Source organism: Nasonia vitripennis, assembly GCF_009193385.2.
Source record: "Nasonia vitripennis strain AsymCx chromosome PSR unlocalized genomic scaffold, Nvit_psr_1.1 chrPSR_random0070, whole genome shotgun sequence".
In the NCBI taxonomy this organism is placed as follows: Eukaryota; Metazoa; Arthropoda; class Insecta; order Hymenoptera; family Pteromalidae; genus Nasonia; species Nasonia vitripennis.
In genome coordinates, this window is record NW_022279729.1 from 415,101 (window position 1) to 434,931 (window position 19,831).

General features: G+C 47.9%; 2 protein-coding genes across 2 annotated transcripts; both read left to right on the top strand.

Annotated features, from left to right (window-relative positions):
- Nucleotides 1-8,838: 8,838 nt before the first annotated feature.
- On the top strand, nucleotides 8,839-10,083 carry LOC116418045 (vicilin-like seed storage protein At2g18540). The gene has a single exon (XM_031933223.1). The coding sequence runs from the start codon at nucleotides 8,839-8,841 to the stop codon at nucleotides 10,081-10,083; it is 1,245 nt and encodes a 414-aa protein (XP_031789083.1).
- A 1,924-nt stretch (nucleotides 10,084-12,007) lies between these two features.
- Nucleotides 12,008-18,782, top strand: LOC116418037. The gene is made up of 2 exons (XM_031933218.1): nucleotides 12,008-12,528; nucleotides 16,978-18,782. The coding sequence occupies exon 2, from the start codon at nucleotides 16,982-16,984 to the stop codon at nucleotides 18,161-18,163; it is 1,182 nt and encodes a 393-aa protein (XP_031789078.1). The 5' UTR covers nucleotides 12,008-12,528; nucleotides 16,978-16,981; the 3' UTR covers nucleotides 18,164-18,782.
- The last annotated feature ends 1,049 nt before the right edge of the window (nucleotides 18,783-19,831 follow it).

A 19,831-nucleotide genomic window follows, 5' to 3' on the forward strand; every position in this document is an offset into this window, starting at 1 on the left:
AATGCGAGGGTCGAAAGTCTAGACTTTGGCTTACTGGCATCTCTCACGCCAGTTGAAACTACAATTTTATAGTTGACTCCTAGCTATATGCAAGTAGCATTTATAGAAATAATACACATAAGACCCACGCTGAGGAAAAGATGTCGCTCCTTAAACTCAAAAGTATTAGGGTCCACGACAAGATGGCGGCCACAGTAAGGCATTTTTCGTCAGAATGCGAGTGTCGAAAGTCTAGACTATGGCTTACTGGCATCTCTCACGCCAGTTGAAACTACAATTTTATAGTTGACTCCTAGCTATATGCAAGTAGCATTTATAGAAATAATACACATAAGACCCACGCTGAGGAAAAGATGTCGCTCCTTAAACTCAAAAGTATTAGGGTCCACGACAAGATGGCGGCCACAGTAAGGCATTTTTCGTCAGAATGCGAGGGTCGAAAGTCTAGACTTTGGCTTACAAAATTCTCTCACGCCAGTTGCAACTACAATTTTATAGTTGACTCCTCGCTAAATTCAAGTAGCTTTTATAAAAATAATATGTACAAGATCCACGCATTCTGAGGCATTTTCTGGCAGAATGCGAGGGTCGAAAGTCTAGACTTTGGCTTACTGGCATCTCTCACGCCAGTTGAAACTACAATTTTATAGTTGACTCCTAGCTATATGCAAGTAGCATTTATAGAAATAATACACATAAGACCCACGCTGAGGAAAAGATGTCGCCCCTTAAACTCAAAAGTATTAGGGTCCACGACAAGATGGCGGCCACAGTAAGGCATTTTTCGTCAGAATGCGAGGGTCGAAAGTCTAGACTTTGGCTTACTGGCATCTCTCACGCCAGTTGAAACTACAATTTTATAGTTGACTCCTAGCTATATGCAAGTAGCATTTATAGAAATAATACACATAAGACCCACGCTGAGGAAAAGATGTCGCTCCTTAAACTCAAAAGTATTAGGGTCCACGACAAGATGGCGGCCACAGTAAGGCATTTTTCGTCAGAATGCGAGGGTCGAAAGTCTAGACTTTGGCTTACTGGCTTCCCTCACGCCAGTTGAAACTACAATTTTATAGTTGACTCCTAGCTATATGCAAGTAGCATTTATAGAAATAATACACATAAGACTGCGACGATGTGCGTCGCTGCCGCTAAGGATTTTACGATGAAAATCCAAAGCGGCATCACGATTGTTTTGCCGAGCTGCGAGTACCGGGAACCCAGTGTCGCCTCGCGGTGACAACAAGGGCCCGGCGTGTTGCGATGCGTTGCGCGGGCCGGCGTCGCGGCAGCGTGGCGATCTTCTTCTGAGAAGACCGCCAGCCCGCCGCCGCCAGCCTAGAAGAGTCCCGAGGAGCCGCGTCGAGGAGACGGCTCATCAGCCAATCCGCGTCTCGGCCGCTCCGCGTGAGAAGTCCGTGCGGACTCGAGGGCCAATGAGAGGCTTTCTCCTACGTGACGTAGGGAGAGGCAGAGTGGGGTTTTCGCGAGCGCGAGCGCGTTCGCGCCCGAAATAAGATAGTTCTTGGCTGGATCTTGAGGTGCTAACACGTACCTCGAGCCACAAAAAAGGAAGAAGAAAGCTGCAGTCAGTTCAAGGAGGCCTTCCCCGGAGAAGAAGGGACATCGAGGAAGCCCTGGGAACTGGAGCTGCTGGGAGCTACCTGGACGACGGTGCGACGTCGGCAGGAGCCACGCCGCCACCTCCACCCAGACAGCGAGAGAGAGAGAGAGAGAGACATCGGAGAGAAGAGAGAAGAGGGAAGCGGAACGAGAACCCGAGAGAGGACCAGCCGACCCGGACCCGAGCGCCGAGGGCGGCGGATCCTAGGCAGCCTTCTCAGCGGCGTACTCGAGGAACGGGAGGCAGGGTTCGCCCCATTCCCGTAAAGGTATAGTCTTAAGTGGCTTGTGAGTGTGTGTGAGAGAAAGAGAGTGAGAGCGTGTGTGCGTGCCAACGGTGTGCTTCGACGTGGTGCGGCACGTCGGAGGAGAGAGAGAAGTAAAAGAGTGAGTGCGATAGCGAGAGCGCGAGAGTTGCGTCAGCCGGCGTTTAAGTGCAGCGGCACTGGGACGCGGCGTGCGCGCGTGAGTGAGAACAAAGAGAGCGGCCGTTACCGCGTGGCGCCGTTAGCCGCTAGGGCTTCGGTGGTGTAAGAGAGTAGGGAATAAAGAAGTGATTGACAACGAAAAGAAGTGCGTGATTATTTGCGAGTACCTCCCATCCTCACTCGGCCCAACGTGCGCTCCCACGCGCGTGGCGATCGCGGGACCTCCCCGCGGAAAGAATAAATCAAGCTCGGTAGAGTTGGTGTTGCGCAGCCAGTTAGCAGTGGGAGCTGGTAGTTGGCAATTTCGTCGCAATTGGCATCCCTTGTGGGGATTCTGCGATCGTCGGGAGAGTGAGGTGAGGAGCGGCGCGAGAGAGGGAGTGAAGCGCCGCGTGCTTAGAGAGTGTAGAGGTTAGAGAGCAGAGATGAGTGGTCGTGAAGACGAGACGCGAGCGGGCGAGCCGTCTGTATTCTTCCGGCCCGATGGGCCAGGGGAGAGCTACAGACTGGCCCTCGCAAGACTGCTACAGAGTCGCACAGGTCGAACGCTAAAGCGCGAGATCAGCAAGCTGACAGAGGCCGAGCTCGACGCAGAACTCGAGGCGAGGCATTGCAGCTTGCGTGGCTCAGTGCAGTTGCGTAGAGAGCGCCTGTTTCGCCGCACAATTCCCGAAGCTGAGCCGTCCGTAAGGAACGTGCCTTGGTTTGAGTGGGATTGGGAGCGTAACGCATATCTCATCTCCGAGGAGGAGATGGAGAGAGAATACGGGCTGGAGAAAAAGGCAAAACCACCTCGCCAGACGGCGAAGCAAAAATTGCCCGAAAAGCCTGCCAGACGAGAGTCGCCGAGTGAGAATGAGATGGCGCCGATTGGCCCGCGAGTCGTGGACGTGCAAGTGCATAACGAGCCTGTCCACGTGCTGCGGCCAATAATGCCTGCTGTGTCGGTAACGGTGAGCTCCGCCGTGACGACACAGGCGAGTAATACGGCGCCGGTGACAGTGTCAAGTAGGATGACCTATCCGATTCCCGCAACGGGAATGGAAAGATCTCGAGTCGGGGAGAATGTACAGCCAGCCCTCACGAGTTGGGAAATTTTCTCAGCCCGCATGGTGCAAGGCGTCAGCATTCAACCTAGTACCCAGGGAAATGGGTTAGAGCACCGTGAGGAATTTCGATCGCCAACCCCGCCACCGGCCTTATTGACGAGGCAGGAAACGTCTCGCTCTACGCTCGAGAGGAAGACAGGGAAGGAAATTGATGAGCAGTGGTATACACCGAAACAGCATGTGCTTGGGAGAGTTTCGTCGAGCGATAGCGTGGCTAGCGTGAGCAGTCGCCGCTCGTCGGAACGAGAGATGAAGAAGCGCAGCCTGCAGGCTCAAGGTTTTAGCCCTGAAGAAGCGCGAGACCGAGTTTTTGCAGAAGAGCGCGAGGAGTGTAAGAGGCGAGCGTTCGAGGAGGCTCGTGCTCAAGCTGAAGCTTACAAGCGAGAGAGAGCCATCGAACGGGAGCATGAGGAGGAGTTAGAGCGCCTGGAAACAGAGGCGAGAGAGGAGGCCTGGCGTCATTGTGAGCGAGAGATGCTTGAAGAAGAACGGCAATGGAGGGATCAGCGCGCGCGGCGATCACCGCCGGCCGTGCCGACCGCGAAGTCCGATCGTCGAGCAACTCTTGATGCGAGCATGAAGCGTGCAGGTCGTGAGCCGGTTACTGGGCGACGGCCAGAGCCCGTGCGCACAGAGAACCAACGAGAGAGAAGGACGAGTAGGCGATCTCTGGAGGATGAAGGCGAGGATAGCACAAGTTACGCCGCGCCGAGTAGTCCAACCCTGAAGCGTCGCCGAGAGTCGGCTTGGAGAAATGATGTGAAGATAGAGAGTGCATCGAGTGAGAGTGAGAGTTGGATAACGCCGAGAAGAAGAAGGAGACGTAAGGCGGACAATCGTTGGAGCCCGAATCAGCTGTTAAGCGACAGCGAGTCCGAGACGCGCTCGACTCGCGGGTCCAACAGACTGCCGAATACCGTCTCAACCCCAGGCAGCGGCAAGAATGCACTCGACGCCGTAAAACTCCTGAAGAGCTGGGGATTCAAGTTCTCAGGCGAGGGAAAGACTGAAGATCCCGAAGAATTCTTGGAGAGATTGGACGATTGCAAGAAGGGATCGAGTGTGAGTGATCGTCAGGTACTAGCGGCTGTGCCGAGCATCTTATTGACGCGGGCAGGCCGCTGGTTCCGAACGGTGAGAGGAGAGCTGCGTACTTGGGAGGACTTCAGGAAGGCTTTCCGTCGACAGTTCGTCATGGACTACGACCGGGAAGACCTCATGGAGGATCTGAGGCGGCGGACGCAACACAAGAATGAGAAAATCGCCAATTATATAGCGAATCTCAAGTATATTGTGTCTCGTTTCCGTCGCCCGCCTTCTGAGAGAGAGTTGCTGAGTATTGCATATCGGAATATCCTTCCCGAATATCGCAAGGCTTTCGGCGATAAATTGATCGAAAACCTTGAGGATTTGGAGTCATATGGTCGACGCTGGGAGAAGCAGCGCGACCTGGATAGTAGATATGTGCCGCCTCCGCCTGCGGAGAAAATGCATGTGCCCGGCGCTGCGTTTAGCGGTGCCGCGGCCAAGCCTAAAGTATCCGCAGTAACGGAGGTTGATGACGAGAAACCGAAAACGGAGAAAACGGCCTCGTCGGGTAAGGGAAAGAAGGGCAACAAGAAGTCTGGCAATAAGAAGTCGGCTTCAGCCTCTTCGTCAGATGCTGAGCCAGTTGCGAGCGCCAGTGCCGGGGCGAAAGCTCCGACGCAGGCAAGCAATCAAACTCAGCAAGAGAAGAGTGCGCCGGTTAAGAAGGCGGCGGAGAAGAGTGGCAAGAGCGAAGGTGGGAAAGCGAACGCTGGCAGAACAGCACAAGCACCGACACCTCAGGGGGCGACGAATGTCCAACCCGGGGAATTCCTTGGCATCTGCTACACCTGTCAGCAAGTGGGTCATCGCGCTTCCCAATGTCCGGAGATAGTTTGCTATGCCTGCAAACTGAAAGGACATTCGGCGCGAGATTGTCCGCATCGGGTTAGGAGCGCGCCGCCAGCGAGGAGCGCACCGCCGGCGAGCAATCCACCGCGGTGGGCGCAGACGGGTACGTCGTGCCAGCTGTGCGGGCAAGAAGGGTATACTGTCCTCTCATGCCCCAAGTGCAACATACTAGCTGCGTTGGGAAACTTGAGGACGGGGGCGCAGCGATAAATTCAGCTGTTCCCCCGAGTAGAGAGTGTGTAGAGCCGTGTAAGAGAGGAGAGAAGAAGGTGAGTTTTCTTGAGCCACTCCCTGTGAAAACCGGAGGAGCTCCTAGTGAGGAGGAGGCTTACGGCTTCGAGAAACTTCACCTGATCAAGAAAGCTCTAGATCAACTGTCGAGCAGCGGCTCTGAGAATTGCTTGCTGCAGCCAGCCGATCGTGGAGAAAACGGGAGCGAGAGCAGTCTGGACGATTGGATATTCGACGTGGACGTGCCCCGAAAGGAGGAAAGGCTAAGTGCTGGGAACAACATTTCTCTTTCACGCCACGTGGAAGATTCCTCTGACGAGGAGATCCAAGCGGCAGACGAAAGATCGAGTGGAGAGGAGAGGGTGATCGCAGGCGTACACTCGGAAAACCGGAACTTTATTACGGTGAGCCTCGGTGGCAAGCAGTATAAAGCCCTTCTGGATCCGGGAGCGACTCTGTCGCTGATTGGCCCTGAGATCACCGAGAGATTTCGAGAGAGATTGAGGCCGAGTTCAACTCTGCTGAAGACCGCAACGGGGCGCCTGAGCAAGATCGAAGGTGAGCTCGAAGCTGTCTTCGAGATTGACGGCGTGACGCAGGCAGTTACCTTCTGCGCTACAGCGTCGCTCGAACAGAAGATGATCCTCGGGATGGACTTCTGTAAGGGCTTCGATATTGATGTGCGATTAGGGAAAGGCTTGTGGAGAGCGGGCGAAGGTGTCTGGAGGCCTTTTTCAAACAATGATTGTTCGAATCAGGCCACCATCTTCGCCGAGTGCGCGGGTCTGGTAGTCGTGAGTGATGACGACTACGAGACTGTGTTAAAACTGGTAGAGAAAATACTGCGTAGCGCGCCCCAGAAGACGGGACTCACGCATATCACAGAGCATGTGATAAAGGTGGTCGACGAGACGCCAATCTGGCAACGGATGCGGCGTAGGTCACCCAAAATGCAAGAGATCTCGATTCAGGAAGTCGAAAGGCTTTATAAAGCGGGTCTCATAGAGCGCTCCGCGAGTGATTGGTGTAGTGCACCAGTGATCGTGAGGAAGTCAGACGGAACGTTTCGCTTCTGTATTGACTACAGGGATTTGAATCGAGTCACTCGGAAGGATTTATATCCTATACCGAACATGGATTCGATCACTGATAGATTACGCGGAGCTCGTTTCTTGTCGAAAATCGACTTGAAACAAGCGTACTATCAGATCCCTTTGGAAAAGTCCAGCCGGAAATACACGGCGTTTGCGGTGCCAGGCTCAGGGTTATGGCAATTTAAAGTCATGCCGTTCGGCCTGACCAATGCACCCAGGACTTTCCAGAGACTAGTGAGTGCCTTATTCGGACCGAGTTGTGAGCCAGCGGTATTCGTATACCTGGACGACCTCGTGATAGCCACAGAGACGTTCGAGGAACACTTAAAGTGGCTCGAATTCGTTCTGAGGCGACTCACTGAGGCGGGGCTAGCGGTGAATAAAGAGAAGTGTGAGTTCTGCTGCTCACAGATTACCTACCTGGGTTTTCGACTCGACAGCGAAGGTCTGCGGCCGGATCCAGAGAAGGTGGAGCCTGTGAGAAACTTTCCCGTCCCGAAAAACGTTAAGCAGCTGCGGCGATTCCTGGGAATGCTGGGCTGGTACTCGCGCTTTATTGAGCGCGAGTCCGAGCTCAAAATCCCGCTCGTTCGGCTGCTGCGTAAAGGGCAGAAATGGGAATGGGGCCAGGAGCAGCAGGAGGCGTTCGAGGCACTACGTTATGCGCTAACCACAGCACCTGTCCTGGCGAGGCCGGATTTCACCAAGCCGTTCAAGGTGCAGTGCGACGCAAGCGGAGTAGCCATCGGCGCCGTGTTGACGCAAGAGAGCGAGGATGGAGAACACCCGATAGGTTACGTCAGTCGTGTATTGACTGCGGCTGAACGTAACTACACCACTACGGAGAAAGAGTGTCTCGCGGTGATTTGGGCGATCAACAAGCTGCGACCGTATCTAGAGGGATACGAGTTCAGCGTGATCACTGATCACCGAGCGCTGCAGTGGTTGCGAAATTTAAAAGATCCAACGGGCAGGTTAGCTCGCTGGGCCTTGGCTTTGCAGTCATGGGACTTTCAGGTGGTCTACCGAAAGGGATCCCTGAACCAATTTCCTGATGCATTATCCCGGAGTTACGAGGACGATGGGAATGCAGTTGCCGCCTTCGAGGGGATACAAGATCCGGAGTATGCCAGGCTCCTTAAGGAAGTCGCGGAAACTCCGGAGAAGTACCAAGGTTGGAGGGTGGAGGACGGGATGCTATACCGATGGAGAAGCGATCCGCTTCTCGATCCGGTTACGCATCGTGAAGAAGCGTGGAGGTTGGTAGTGCCAGTAGAATACAGAGAGAGAGTGATACGAGACGCTCACTGTACACCTTCCTCGGGCCATCTAGGTATCGAGAAGACTTACGACAGGGTGGCTCGTGAGTACTACTGGAGAGGCGCGTACCATGATGTGTACAGCTTCGTTCAGTCCTGCGAGGACTGCCAGAAGTACAAAACATTACAGAGTGGAGCGAAAGGGTTGATGGGAAAGAGAGTGGTAGAGAGGCCGTGGGCGGTGGTGGCTGCGGATCTCATGGAGTTCCCGCCAAGCAAGGCTCGGTTTAAATATCTAGTGGTGTTTCAGGATCTGTTCACCCGCTGGATAGAGCTGAAGCCTTTGCGCCGCGCCGACGGCAAATCTGTGGCGACAGCGTTCGAAGAGCTGGTTTTATTTCGGTGGGAAACCCCGGAATACTTCCTCTCGGACAACGGGAAGGAGTTTGATAACCAGCACTTAAAGAAAGTGTTGGATATCTACGGCGTGAAGCATATCACGACCCCTCCTTACCATCCACAGGCGAACCCAGTCGAGCGCACGAATAGAACGCTTAAGACGATGATAGCCACGTTCGTGAAGAACGATCATCGCGACTGGGACGCTCACCTGCATGAGTTTCGCCACGCAGTGAATACTGCTACACAGGCGTCGACGAAAGTCTCTCCGGCCTTCCTCAACTACGGGCGGCATCCCCGACCGGCGTTGAGCCTGCGCCGAGAAGTCGAAAGCCGACAGCCAGTAGAGTATCGCGATCCAGAGTTGTGGGTAGATAGAGTTAAGAGATTGGATGCGTTGAGAGATTTAGTCGCCAAGTTTATTGACGAGGCGAGAGAAAAACAAGAGAAAGTGTATAATCGAGGTAGAAAAGGCGTGACCTTCAATGTGGGAGACATGGTCATGAGAAAGACGCATGTGCTCTCTGACGCTTCGAAGAAGCTGTCAAAGAAGTTAGCGCCTAAGTGGGAAGGCCCATACGAGATCATCGAGGTGTTATCCCCGGTTGTCTACGTCTTAGGGCAGGGGGATGGTTCTTCTAGGCGACTCGCGAAAACGCATATTAGCGAATTAAAACGCTACATGCCTCCGCGAGGTGCCTCGAAGAAGTGAATTACGGTACTAATGCACGTGTGTTTTCAGAGAGCAGCGGATAAAATGGCGGACACCGGAGGCCGAGAGTCAAGGGAAACTCCGGAGGCCACCCCTTCTCAAGTCGCGGATTCTTCACAACCCGATGAAGAGGAGGAACTCTCACCGTTCACGATGTCACTACAGGACAGGCGGCAAGGCTCGGTGGCGTACTTTGTGCGCTTCCCGAAGACGAGCCGCCCTCCACAGAAGGCTGCAACGAGTAGAGCAACAGCGGCGCGTTCGGAAGGCAACGACCCAGCGGTGACAATTCAGTCGAGAACGGAGAGAAGTGTTCGGCCAGAAGATGAGGAGAAAATGAGAGCATGGGCGAATGAGTCTCGCCAACGCGTGAAGCAGCAATGGGCGATTCCGCGGCGCTTGGGGTTGCCTAACGACTCCCCAAGAGAGCCAGGAATGCACTCCGAGCGAGCTGCACGCCGCGAAGAGACAGGGAGATTAGAGTTGAGTCAGGAGGAGAGAGAGAGTAGAGAAGCGCAGAAGGAGCTCGACGAATACGTGGGTGACTTACCTCCTGCAGGATCGGCGAGTACACCGAGTGAGGCGGTGCTACCACCCGATGAACCAATGGATTGGACAGCAGAAGTTAATAAGGAGCCCAGAAAGACGTCGACGCTAGTGGTAGAGAAGCGAGAAGAGCAAGAGAAGAAGAAGAAGAAAAAGAAGGCTCCGAATCCTCGTCGTCAACTGACAAGAGAGGATTACTTCTCGGTGCTGTCGCCACCAGCAACTCGATCATCTTCGCCTGAGCCTGGAGCTCCGATAAAACCTGGGGTTTCTGGAAAACCAGTGATGGAGTCATCGACTGCTGGGTATCGAGAGGATGACCAGCAAGAGAGAACGGAGCAGGAGGCTCGCGCAGCCGAAGAACGCTGGCGGCGTCGGCGAGCAACCAACAAAGTGTCTCTGACACCCTTATTGGAGGCAGCGGTGACTAAACCAGCGGAAGCTGAGTCACGTGAGGAGAACTCACGGCGGCAACGATCCGAGCAGGCTGCTCGCGCAGCTGAGGAGCGGTTGAGACAACAACGAGAGGTCGTCAGATCCAACCCGATACCTCTGACCGGATCCGCAGTGATGGAGACGAGTGATAGCGGAGTGATGCCTGCACCTTCGCAGAGTGGTCTAACCGACGCAGAGGATGCCGCAAGGAAAGCCAGCCGTCGAAATAAACTCCGAAACGAGCGTAGGCGCCGTGCGAGGCAGGCGAAGCGAGAAGAGAAAGAGACCACAGAGGGCAGGAGTGAGTGAGAAGTAAGAGATAGGCGTCAAGAGACAAGAGGAGGTGTAGAGCAGCGCAACTCCACAGGGAGACCTGCGAGCGAAGACTCGGCGAGAAGTCGGTCAGGACACCGCAGACCCCTGCCGATTAAGACAGCTGGAATGATGTTTGGGAATCTGGACAGAATACCTACCGATCCTGCCCTCGACCCGCCACCGTTCCACTGTTTTAATTGTTGGCAGCCCGGCCATGAAGTAAACTCCTGCAACCACCAGCTGAGAGCGGGTTTTTGCTACAACTGCGGTCGACGGGGAGTTTCGCTGAACAGTTGCCCGAGATGCTCGCGAATACATCGCGAATATCAATGTGATCAGCGCAATAGGGAGGCGAAGAAACCTTCTAGCACTGTGACTTCGGGTGAGCTAGACGCGTCGGGAGGTTCTGGGACGCAAGCACCGCAGCCTGGAACATCCAGAGCTAGGTCTCCGCCCATGTTTGGCCAGGCGACTGTGGATAACCCGAGGAACCAGCAAAACGTGCAGACTAGGCATCAAGGTGACCCGATCGCCGAGTTCTTGCAGATCTTGCGTGGCCTCGAGGGAGTCTCAGCTCAAACTAGAGAATTGGTGCTTCGAGACGTCTACAGCCGCCTGAACCGGAATACACTACGGGAAGGCAAGACGAAGGAAGAGACCTGGAGCGAAGACGAAGACTGGTAGAGAGGGAAAGAGATTGGAGTGGAGTCGAGAGTGTGGCAAGATGAGGTAGAGCGAAGAGAAGAGTCGTGACCGGTGTGGAGACGGAAGGGAGTCAGGAGGCGAGGTAGTGCTGCAGCTGCAGGACTATCTCGGGGCGAGAGGGAGGATGAGAGGAGGCGCCCCCGCAATAGGAAGAACAACCCTTCTGGTGTTCTTGCGGTCTGACTCCATTCCGTGCCTGCTCCGAAATGTCGTCGCGTTCCACCCCGGATAACTTTGGTTAAGGGGGGGGGACTGCGACGATGTGCGTCGCTGCCGCTAAGGATTTTACGATGAAAATCCAAAGCGGCATCACGATTGTTTTGCCGAGCTGCGAGTACCGGGAACCCAGTGTCGCCTCGCGGTGACAACAAGGGCCCGGCGTGTTGCGATGCGTTGCGCGGGCCGGCGTCGCGGCAGCGTGGCGATCTTCTTCTGAGAAGACCGCCAGCCCGCCGCCGCCAGCCTAGAAGAGTCCCGAGGAGCCGCGTCGAGGAGACGGCTCATCAGCCAATCCGCGTCTCGGCCGCTCCGCGTGAGAAGTCCGTGCGGACTCGAGGGCCAATGAGAGGCTTTCTCCTACGTGACGTAGGGAGAGGCAGAGTGGGGTTTTCGCGAGCGCGAGCGCGTTCGCGCCCGAAATAAGATAGTTCTTGGCTGGATCTTGAGGTGCTAACACGTACCTCGAGCCACAAAAAAGGAAGAAGAAAGCTGCAGTCAGTTCAAGGAGGCCTTCCCCGGAGAAGAAGGGACATCGAGGAAGCCCTGGGAACTGGAGCTGCTGGGAGCTACCTGGACGACGGTGCGACGTCGGCAGGAGCCACGCCGCCACCTCCACCCAGACAGCGAGAGAGAGAGAGAGAGAGACATCGGAGAGAAGAGAGAAGAGGGAAGCGGAACGAGAACCCGAGAGAGGACCAGCCGACCCGGACCCGAGCGCCGAGGGCGGCGGATCCTAGGCAGCCTTCTCAGCGGCGTACTCGAGGAACGGGAGGCAGGGTTCGCCCCATTCCCGTAAAGGTATAGTCTTAAGTGGCTTGTGAGTGTGTGTGAGAGAAAGAGAGTGAGAGCGTGTGTGCGTGCCAACGGTGTGCTTCGACGTGGTGCGGCACGTCGGAGGAGAGAGAGAAGTAAAAGAGTGAGTGCGATAGCGAGAGCGCGAGAGTTGCGTCAGCCGGCGTTTAAGTGCAGCGGCACTGGGACGCGGCGTGCGCGAGTTATATGAGCCGTATTAGTCGTCACTTATTCATCGCTTGTTATCGATCGCCTTCTGCATGCCGTATCGATCGCTTTGGCTTCTCGAGATCTGCAACAATAAGGTGTTTATGTTGGCACATACGGCGAAGCACGCATCGAGCACGCATGGAGAACAATGGAGGAAAGATTAAACAAACAAAGTTACAAACCTTTTAAAAAGGCTCTTGCACTGGTAACGAGTTAGTCTCTGTCGGGTTTCCAAGCTGTAAAGACGGATTAATAAATCTGAACAAATCCATATTCAATTTATTTAATTACTTACCTGCGAATCTACGTACGCTCTGCAATACGTACACTTAACTGGCGCTGCGGACAGGATACTGCGAGGCTGCTGAATCGAGATTCTCCTCCAATACCGTGACGGAAATCATCAGAGAGGAAGCGGCTGGTGTTTCAACCCCTTCGTCGCAGTACTTTTGGGACGTCAAGTTTGAGGCCCACCTTCGAACAGAGATTCACCTGGAATCATCAAAGAAGAGAGTAAGTCTTTGAAATTCCCTATTCACCTATCTTTACCTTATCCCTAAATACGACTGATTTGAGAGCAAAATGGCGCAGCAAATCACAGTGGAACAATTTAAATTGAGGTTAGCCATATGGCGTGACGCGATACCAATTTATGAAGGAGGAACAAAGCTCCTTTCTCACTTTCTCCAAACATGCGATAAATTTGTTGAAAATTTAGTCACTGCAGAGGAAGCATTAAATACAGCGCTATTTGCGTTAATTAAATCAAGAATTCGCGGAGAAGCTTTAAATTTAATAGTCGCGAATGATCCAGCAACATGGAATGATTGTAAAAATCTCTTAATAAATAGATATAGCGATCCCAGCTCGGAGGACCTGCTATACAATAAACTTAGCTCTTGTTTTCAACTATCGAATCAAAATTATGAAAAGTATGCTGATGAAATTAAACAACGTTTAAATAAGCTAAAAGAACATATAAACTTAAACAATCAAGACCGTAACTTGATAAGTATGAAAATTGGGTTTTACGAAAATGTTGCGAAAAATACGTTTATAAACGGAATAAAAGAGCCGTATCACACACATCTTACACATTTCGAGTTGGCGGATATAGAGGCTTGTCTGATAAAATGCAGAAAGCTTGACAATCACGAGCAACAAGCTGCATGTTTAAATTTCGCGAGACAACGCGAAAGTAAACCAAAAACCAATAATGTAAACAATAATTCAAAGGGTACAAGCCCGTTTATGAATCAGAGAAATAATAGTCCGTTCAATAACTCTGGAGCAAATAAAAGTCCGTTTTCATTTGCACCTAGACCCGCAACTGCACAAAATAATTTTGTACCGACATTTGCAAATAATTTCGGACGACCTATTCAGCAAAATCGACCGACACCGATGTCGATTAATACCAGAAACACCAATCGGCCAAATAATAATCAGAGCAACCGGTCAAATAATTTTGTCCTTCAGAATAAATTCTTTAGGAGTACCGGACCACCGAATTTCATTTCCGAAGAGTTGCATTATCAAGAGGAGCAGCAACCGGAGGAAGATGCTTACAATGAGGAGCAAGAAGATATTAACGTGAATGACGACAATTATGAAAATCAAGAGAATTCAGAAAATGAAAATTTTCAACGGGATTCCGATCCAACCGAAGAAACATAGTAAATTTAAATAACATAGGCAGTTCGCCCGAACTACCACACATAATAACTACAAATCCATCGCTTAAAATACTAATAGATTCGGGAGCATCATCATCGATTATTAACCCTAAAGTAGCCTACGATTTATTTTCAAATTACGTTTTTCCATATAAATTCGAAATTAAATCTTTGCATAAAATAACGCAAGGGACACATGCACTCACCTTTCCGATTTTGCAAGAGTTAGGTGACAATACACCAATTACATTTTTAATTGCTCCTTGGCATTCTACATATGATTGTCTAATAGGTCACAAGGACCTACAAAATTTAAAAGCAAATATTAACTATAGAACTCAAATATTTAGCACACCGAGATTTGAAATTAATTATTTAAACAATATGCCGGATAAATGTAAAATGGTTATACTGAGCAATCATCAAGAGACAAAAGTGCAAATCCGAACGGAACACATGAATGAAGAGGAAAAGGAGAAAATTATAGCTTTGTGTCAGAAATTTAGAGACTGTTTCTATAATGAGTGTGAAAAATTAACAGCCACAAATGCAGTCACACATAAAATAAGGACAAAGGACGAAAATCCGATTTATGTGAAAAGTTATAAATATCCATATCACCTGAAGGAGGTTATTCAAGATCAAGTGGGAAAATTATTAAATGACGAAATTATTCAATCAAGTAATTCACCTTATTCATCACCTGTCTGGATAGTACCCAAAAAGCAAGATGCAAGTGGAAAGAAGAAATGGAGAATGGTTATTGATTATCGTAAGTTGAATGATAAAACCATTGAGGATAAATACCCATTGCCGAGAATGGACGATATTTTAGAGAATTTAGGAAAATGCGCATATTTTACAACATTAGATCTAGCACAAGGATTCCATCAGATACCAGTTAATCGAGATTCAGTAGAGAAGACAGCATTCACAGTAGAAAATGGACACTACGAATACCGTCGTATGCCCTTTGGTTTAAAAAATGCACCAGCTACATTCCAGCGATTAATGGACAAAATTCTCAGAAAATATTTACACAAATTTTGCTTTGTATACATGGATGATATAGTCATATTTTCAAAATCTCTCCAAGAACATCTACAACATCTAAAATTAGTATTTGAAGAACTTCGGGAATACGGTTTGAAAGTGCAATTAGATAAGAGTGAGTTTTTAAGGAAAGAAGTACCTTTTTTGGGACATATAATTACACCAGGAGGAATTAAACCAAACCCAGATAAAATCAAGGCCATCGTAAAATATCCCATCCCAAGGACACAAAAGAAATTAAAGCGTTTCTAGGATTAACAGGGTTTTATAGAAAATTCATAAAAAACTACGCTAGAATATCAAAACCACTAACGAAAGCGCTTAAAAAGGAAGAAAAAATAAACATAGAGGATAGACAATATATAGAAGCATTCAATAGACTTAAAGAATTAATCGTCAATGCACCAATACTAGCTTATCCAGATTTCACAAAAATGTTTACTGTCACAACTGATGCGTCAAATGTCGCTATTGGTAGCGTTCTATCGCAAGATAAACACCTCATATCATGTTTTTCACGAACCCTGAATTCAGCTGAGCAAAACTATTCGACCATCGAAAAAGAACTACTAGCTATAGTCGAGGCGTGTCGACATTTTAGACCATACATATACGGGAGGAAATTTACAATCGAAACAGATCATAAACCACTAACCTGGCTCTGGTCTTTAAAAACACCAAATTCACGTTTGATTAGATGGAAAATAAAATTAGAGGAATATGATTATGAGATTAAATACAGGAAAGGAAGTGAAAATTATGTAGCTGACGCCTTAAGCAGAATAGAAATAAATAATCAGGAAGAGAATGATGACTCACTTTCAATGATTCCTCAAGTCTCGGATATAACATCGCGCCGAATCGAGGAAGTGGACGAGAGCCCCGGCGATGATCTAGAAACAGCTCACACTGCTGTAGAAGATCCAGTGTTTTCATTGCCTATAACAGACAAAAATATTCATGCATTTAATTATAGCATTATAATAAAATCGGGAAGGGACTACAATGTGAAAGTAAATAAAGATAAGCTCAAGATTCAGTATATGGTAAAGATAAACAAGGATGAAGCTGAAACACAATTATTAAAATTTCTAAATGAAAACGTAAAACCAGACAAACAATACGGGATTTACTTTACGAATGATGATTTGGAAATGATCGCTTACAGAGTACTGCTAAAACATTTCAATGAAAAACTAAAGTTGATTAAAACTAACACTTATACACCCGTAATAGACAAAAATAATTTTTTGAAGAAACTTGAGGAATATCATAATAGAACCCATAATGGAATTCAAGAGACAATAGCCCATTTTAAGAAAGAGTTATATACACTAAATATGGATAGGCTCGTACAGAACTATATTAACCAATGCGAACTATGCTTAGAACACAAATATGAGAGAAAGCCTTACGAAACAGGAAGGTATGGACCCATTATCGCTAATAGGCCCTTACAGCACATACATATGGACGTTTTTCATGTTGGAAAAGAAAAGTTTCTGACAATTATTGATATATTTTCGAAATACGCTCAGGCTTATCATCTATTGGATGGGAATGCTATAACAGTATTAAACAAACTGAGGCATTTCGCATCACATCACAATTTCCCAGATAAAATTACTACGGATAATGGGAGTGAATTTAACTCTGCTGTATTTAAAGAATTTTGTCGGATACACAAAATCGAATATCATCAAACTACAATCAATAGACACACGTCAAATGGACCAATAGAGAGATTACATTCAACTTTAAGAGAAAAATTAAGTATTTTAGTCGATAAAAATCCTCGAGAAACAATAAAGAATCATATGACTACAGCAATCCTAATATATAATCAGAGCATTCATTCATCAACAAATTTTGCACCGTTTACTCTACTGTATGGATCATATGAGGAACTGCATAAGCATGTCATCGAACCTGGAGTCGACATAACCGAGGAATATAATGAAATACGGAAAAATGAAATTTTACCGTTCTATGACGAATTGTATAAAAGACAGAAGAGAAACAAAAATTACCTAATGATTCAAATAATGAGTTGGAAAGTAGAGAGGTATACGTTAAAACCCACCAACAGCAACGAAATAAAATCGCACCCCGTTATCAAAAGTTATTAGTTAAGAAACAACAAGGTCCCTCATTGGAATGTTATATACACGGACAACCACGTCGTTACAATCTAAAGAGCACAAAGAGATTAAGAAAAACTTCTTCTTTGCAGAAAAATGATGACGATCCTGGGGATGGCGATGATTATGGCCATTTCGACGATAACCGTAAAAAGTGATGAAATTAATCCTGATGCGACACACTTTGATTATCAGCAAGGAGTTGGAAGAATTATAGAAAATTATCATTACGTACATTTCTTCATAAACACATCGTCGCTCAAACGCACCTATGGCAGAATTTTGACTGACTACACCATATTATCCTCAAGAAAAGAACTCAAGAACTCAAGTCTATTAATGGAAGCAAGATTATTATGTCAAGAAATCTATCAAGATCTGCAGGAGATAGCACCATTCGGTGGAAGAAGAAAGAGAGGATTAATAAATGGAGTAGGAAAGATGATCAAATATATATTTGGAAATCCAGATTCAGATGACTTAGAAAAGATTAATAATTATTTAGAAAATTTTGAGAAACAACAAAATGAAGATATTTCGGTTTTGAATAAATCTATAAGTTGCATGAATCAAATTAGCAGAACGATAAATAGCAATACTGAAATAATTAACAAAAACTTACGGAATCTTATGAAAACTCTTAACGATCAAAATACGCGATTTGAATTAATTGAGACAGTTGTAACTCTTATTGTGCAGGAGCAACATTTTCTAAATCTATTAGGGAAAATAAAAAGATCGTTCGTTTTCATCGATGAAAAATTTAATTTGGAAATATTAACCCATGAACAAATACTAAGTATAAAGACACATCTATTAGAACTTTATTCCCAAAAAGAGTTAATATCACATTATCATAATTTGTTAGACTTTCGATTTGCTCAGGGATCAGTCGTAACTATCCATGATTCCATAATTTATACCATAAAAATTCCTATCCTAAATTCCATTGAATTCTCCCTTTTTCAAAGACTTGCTATAATTAACCGAAATAACCAGACGGAGATCGTAACGATACCGTGGAAGCTGGATGGCTCGATAATAAAATTATTTTCAAGAAGATGTCAATTGATCTATCAGAGCGACTATGTATGCTATCAAATCCTCGCAGAAGACGCAAAAACAATAACAATTTCAATAAATGCGCCTCTAGCATTGGCGTATCCACTCCTAAACAACTTGATACTGATATCCAGTAATTATAAAACAGAAATCGAAAATAACAAGAACAAGGAAACATTTTTTGGAACAAAATCTTTGGAGGAAACAATCTGTTGATACAGGGACATAGGGTGGACGACAATCTCGGAGAACTTAAGGTGTCGGAAGTTCAACCATTGATCATCGAGAATCATCAACGGAGATTCGAACCGCTAAAAACGCAAGCAGTACCTACGATGGAGACACCAAAATTCACAAAATTCGGAATCGAATTCCATACATCAATAGCGTCATTTATAATTGTCATGCTGATTCTAATAATTGGAATAATTTTCATTATCTATAAATATAAATGTAAAAACAGGGGTTCATGTAAAAGCAGGAGTCCAAACGGGAGCCCACAACATACCGAGATAACAAATAACGAGGACGTCATTCAACTTGGGCATGGAGGAGTTATATGAGCCGTATTAGTCGTCACTTATTCATCGCTTGTTATCGATCGCCTTCTGCATGCCGTATCGATCGCTTTGGCTTCTCGAGATCTGCAACAATAAGGTGTTTATGTTGGCACATACGGCGAAGCACGCATCGAGCACGCATGGAGAACAATGGAGGAAAGATTAAACAAACAAAGTTACAAACCTTTTAAAAAGGCTCTTGCACTGGTAACGAGTTAGTCTCTGTCGGGTTTCCAAGCTGTAAAGACGGATTAATAAATCTGAACAAATCCATATTCAATTTATTTAATTACTTACCTGCGAATCTACGTACGCTCTGCAATACGTACACTTAACTCGCGCGTGAGTGAGAACAAAGAGAGCGGCCGTTACCGCGTGGCGCCGTTAGCCGCTAGGGCTTCGGTGGTGTAAGAGAGTAGGGAATAAAGAAGTGATTGACAACGAAAAGAAGTGCGTGATTATTTGCGAGTACCTCCCATCCTCACTCGGCCCAACGTGCGCTCCCACGCGCGTGGCGATCGCGGGACCTCCCCGCGGAAAGAATAAATCAAGCTCGGTAGAGTTGGTGTTGCGCAGCCAGTTAGCAGTGGGAGCTGGTAGTTGGCAATTTCGTCGCAAGACCCACGCTGAGGAAAAGATGTCGCTCCTTAAACTCAAAAGTATTAGGGTCCACGACAAGATGGCGGCCACAGTAAGGCATTTTTCGTCAGAATGCGAGTGTCGAAAGTCTAGACTTTGGCTTACTGGCATCTCTCACGCCAGTTGAAACTACAATTTTATAGTTGACTCCTAGCTATATGCAAGTAGCATTTATAGAAATAATACACATAAGACCCACGCTGAGGAAAAGATGTCGCTCCTTAAACTCAAAAGTATTAGGGTCCACGACAAGATGGCGGCCACAGTAAGGCATTTTTCGTCAGAATGCGAGGGTCGAAAGTCTAGACTTTTGCTTACAAAATTCTCTCACGCCAGTTGCAACTACAATTTTATAGTTGACTCCTCGCTAAATTCAAGTAGCTTTTATAAAAATAATATGTACAAGATCCACGCATTCTGAGGCATTTTCTGGCAGAATGCGAGGGTCGAAAGTCTAGACTTTGGCTTACTGGCTTCCCTCACGCCAGTTGAAACTACAATTTTATAGTTGACTCCTAGCTATATGCAAGTAGCATTTATAGAAATAATACACATAAGACCCACGCTGAGGAAAAGATGTCGCCCCTTAAACTCAAAAGTATTAGGGTCCACGACAAGATGGCGGCCACAGTAAGGCATTTTTCGTCAGAATGCGAGTGTCGAAAGTCTAGACTTTGGCTTACTG

What these genes read in the sequence shown, in the direction of transcription:
- LOC116418045 (XM_031933223.1), top strand. Translation starts at nt 8,839, where the DNA reads ATGGCGGACACCGGAGGCCGAGAGTCAAGGGAAACTCCGGAGGCCACC.
- LOC116418037 (XM_031933218.1), top strand. Translation starts at nt 16,982, where the DNA reads ATGATGACGATCCTGGGGATGGCGATGATTATGGCCATTTCGACGATA.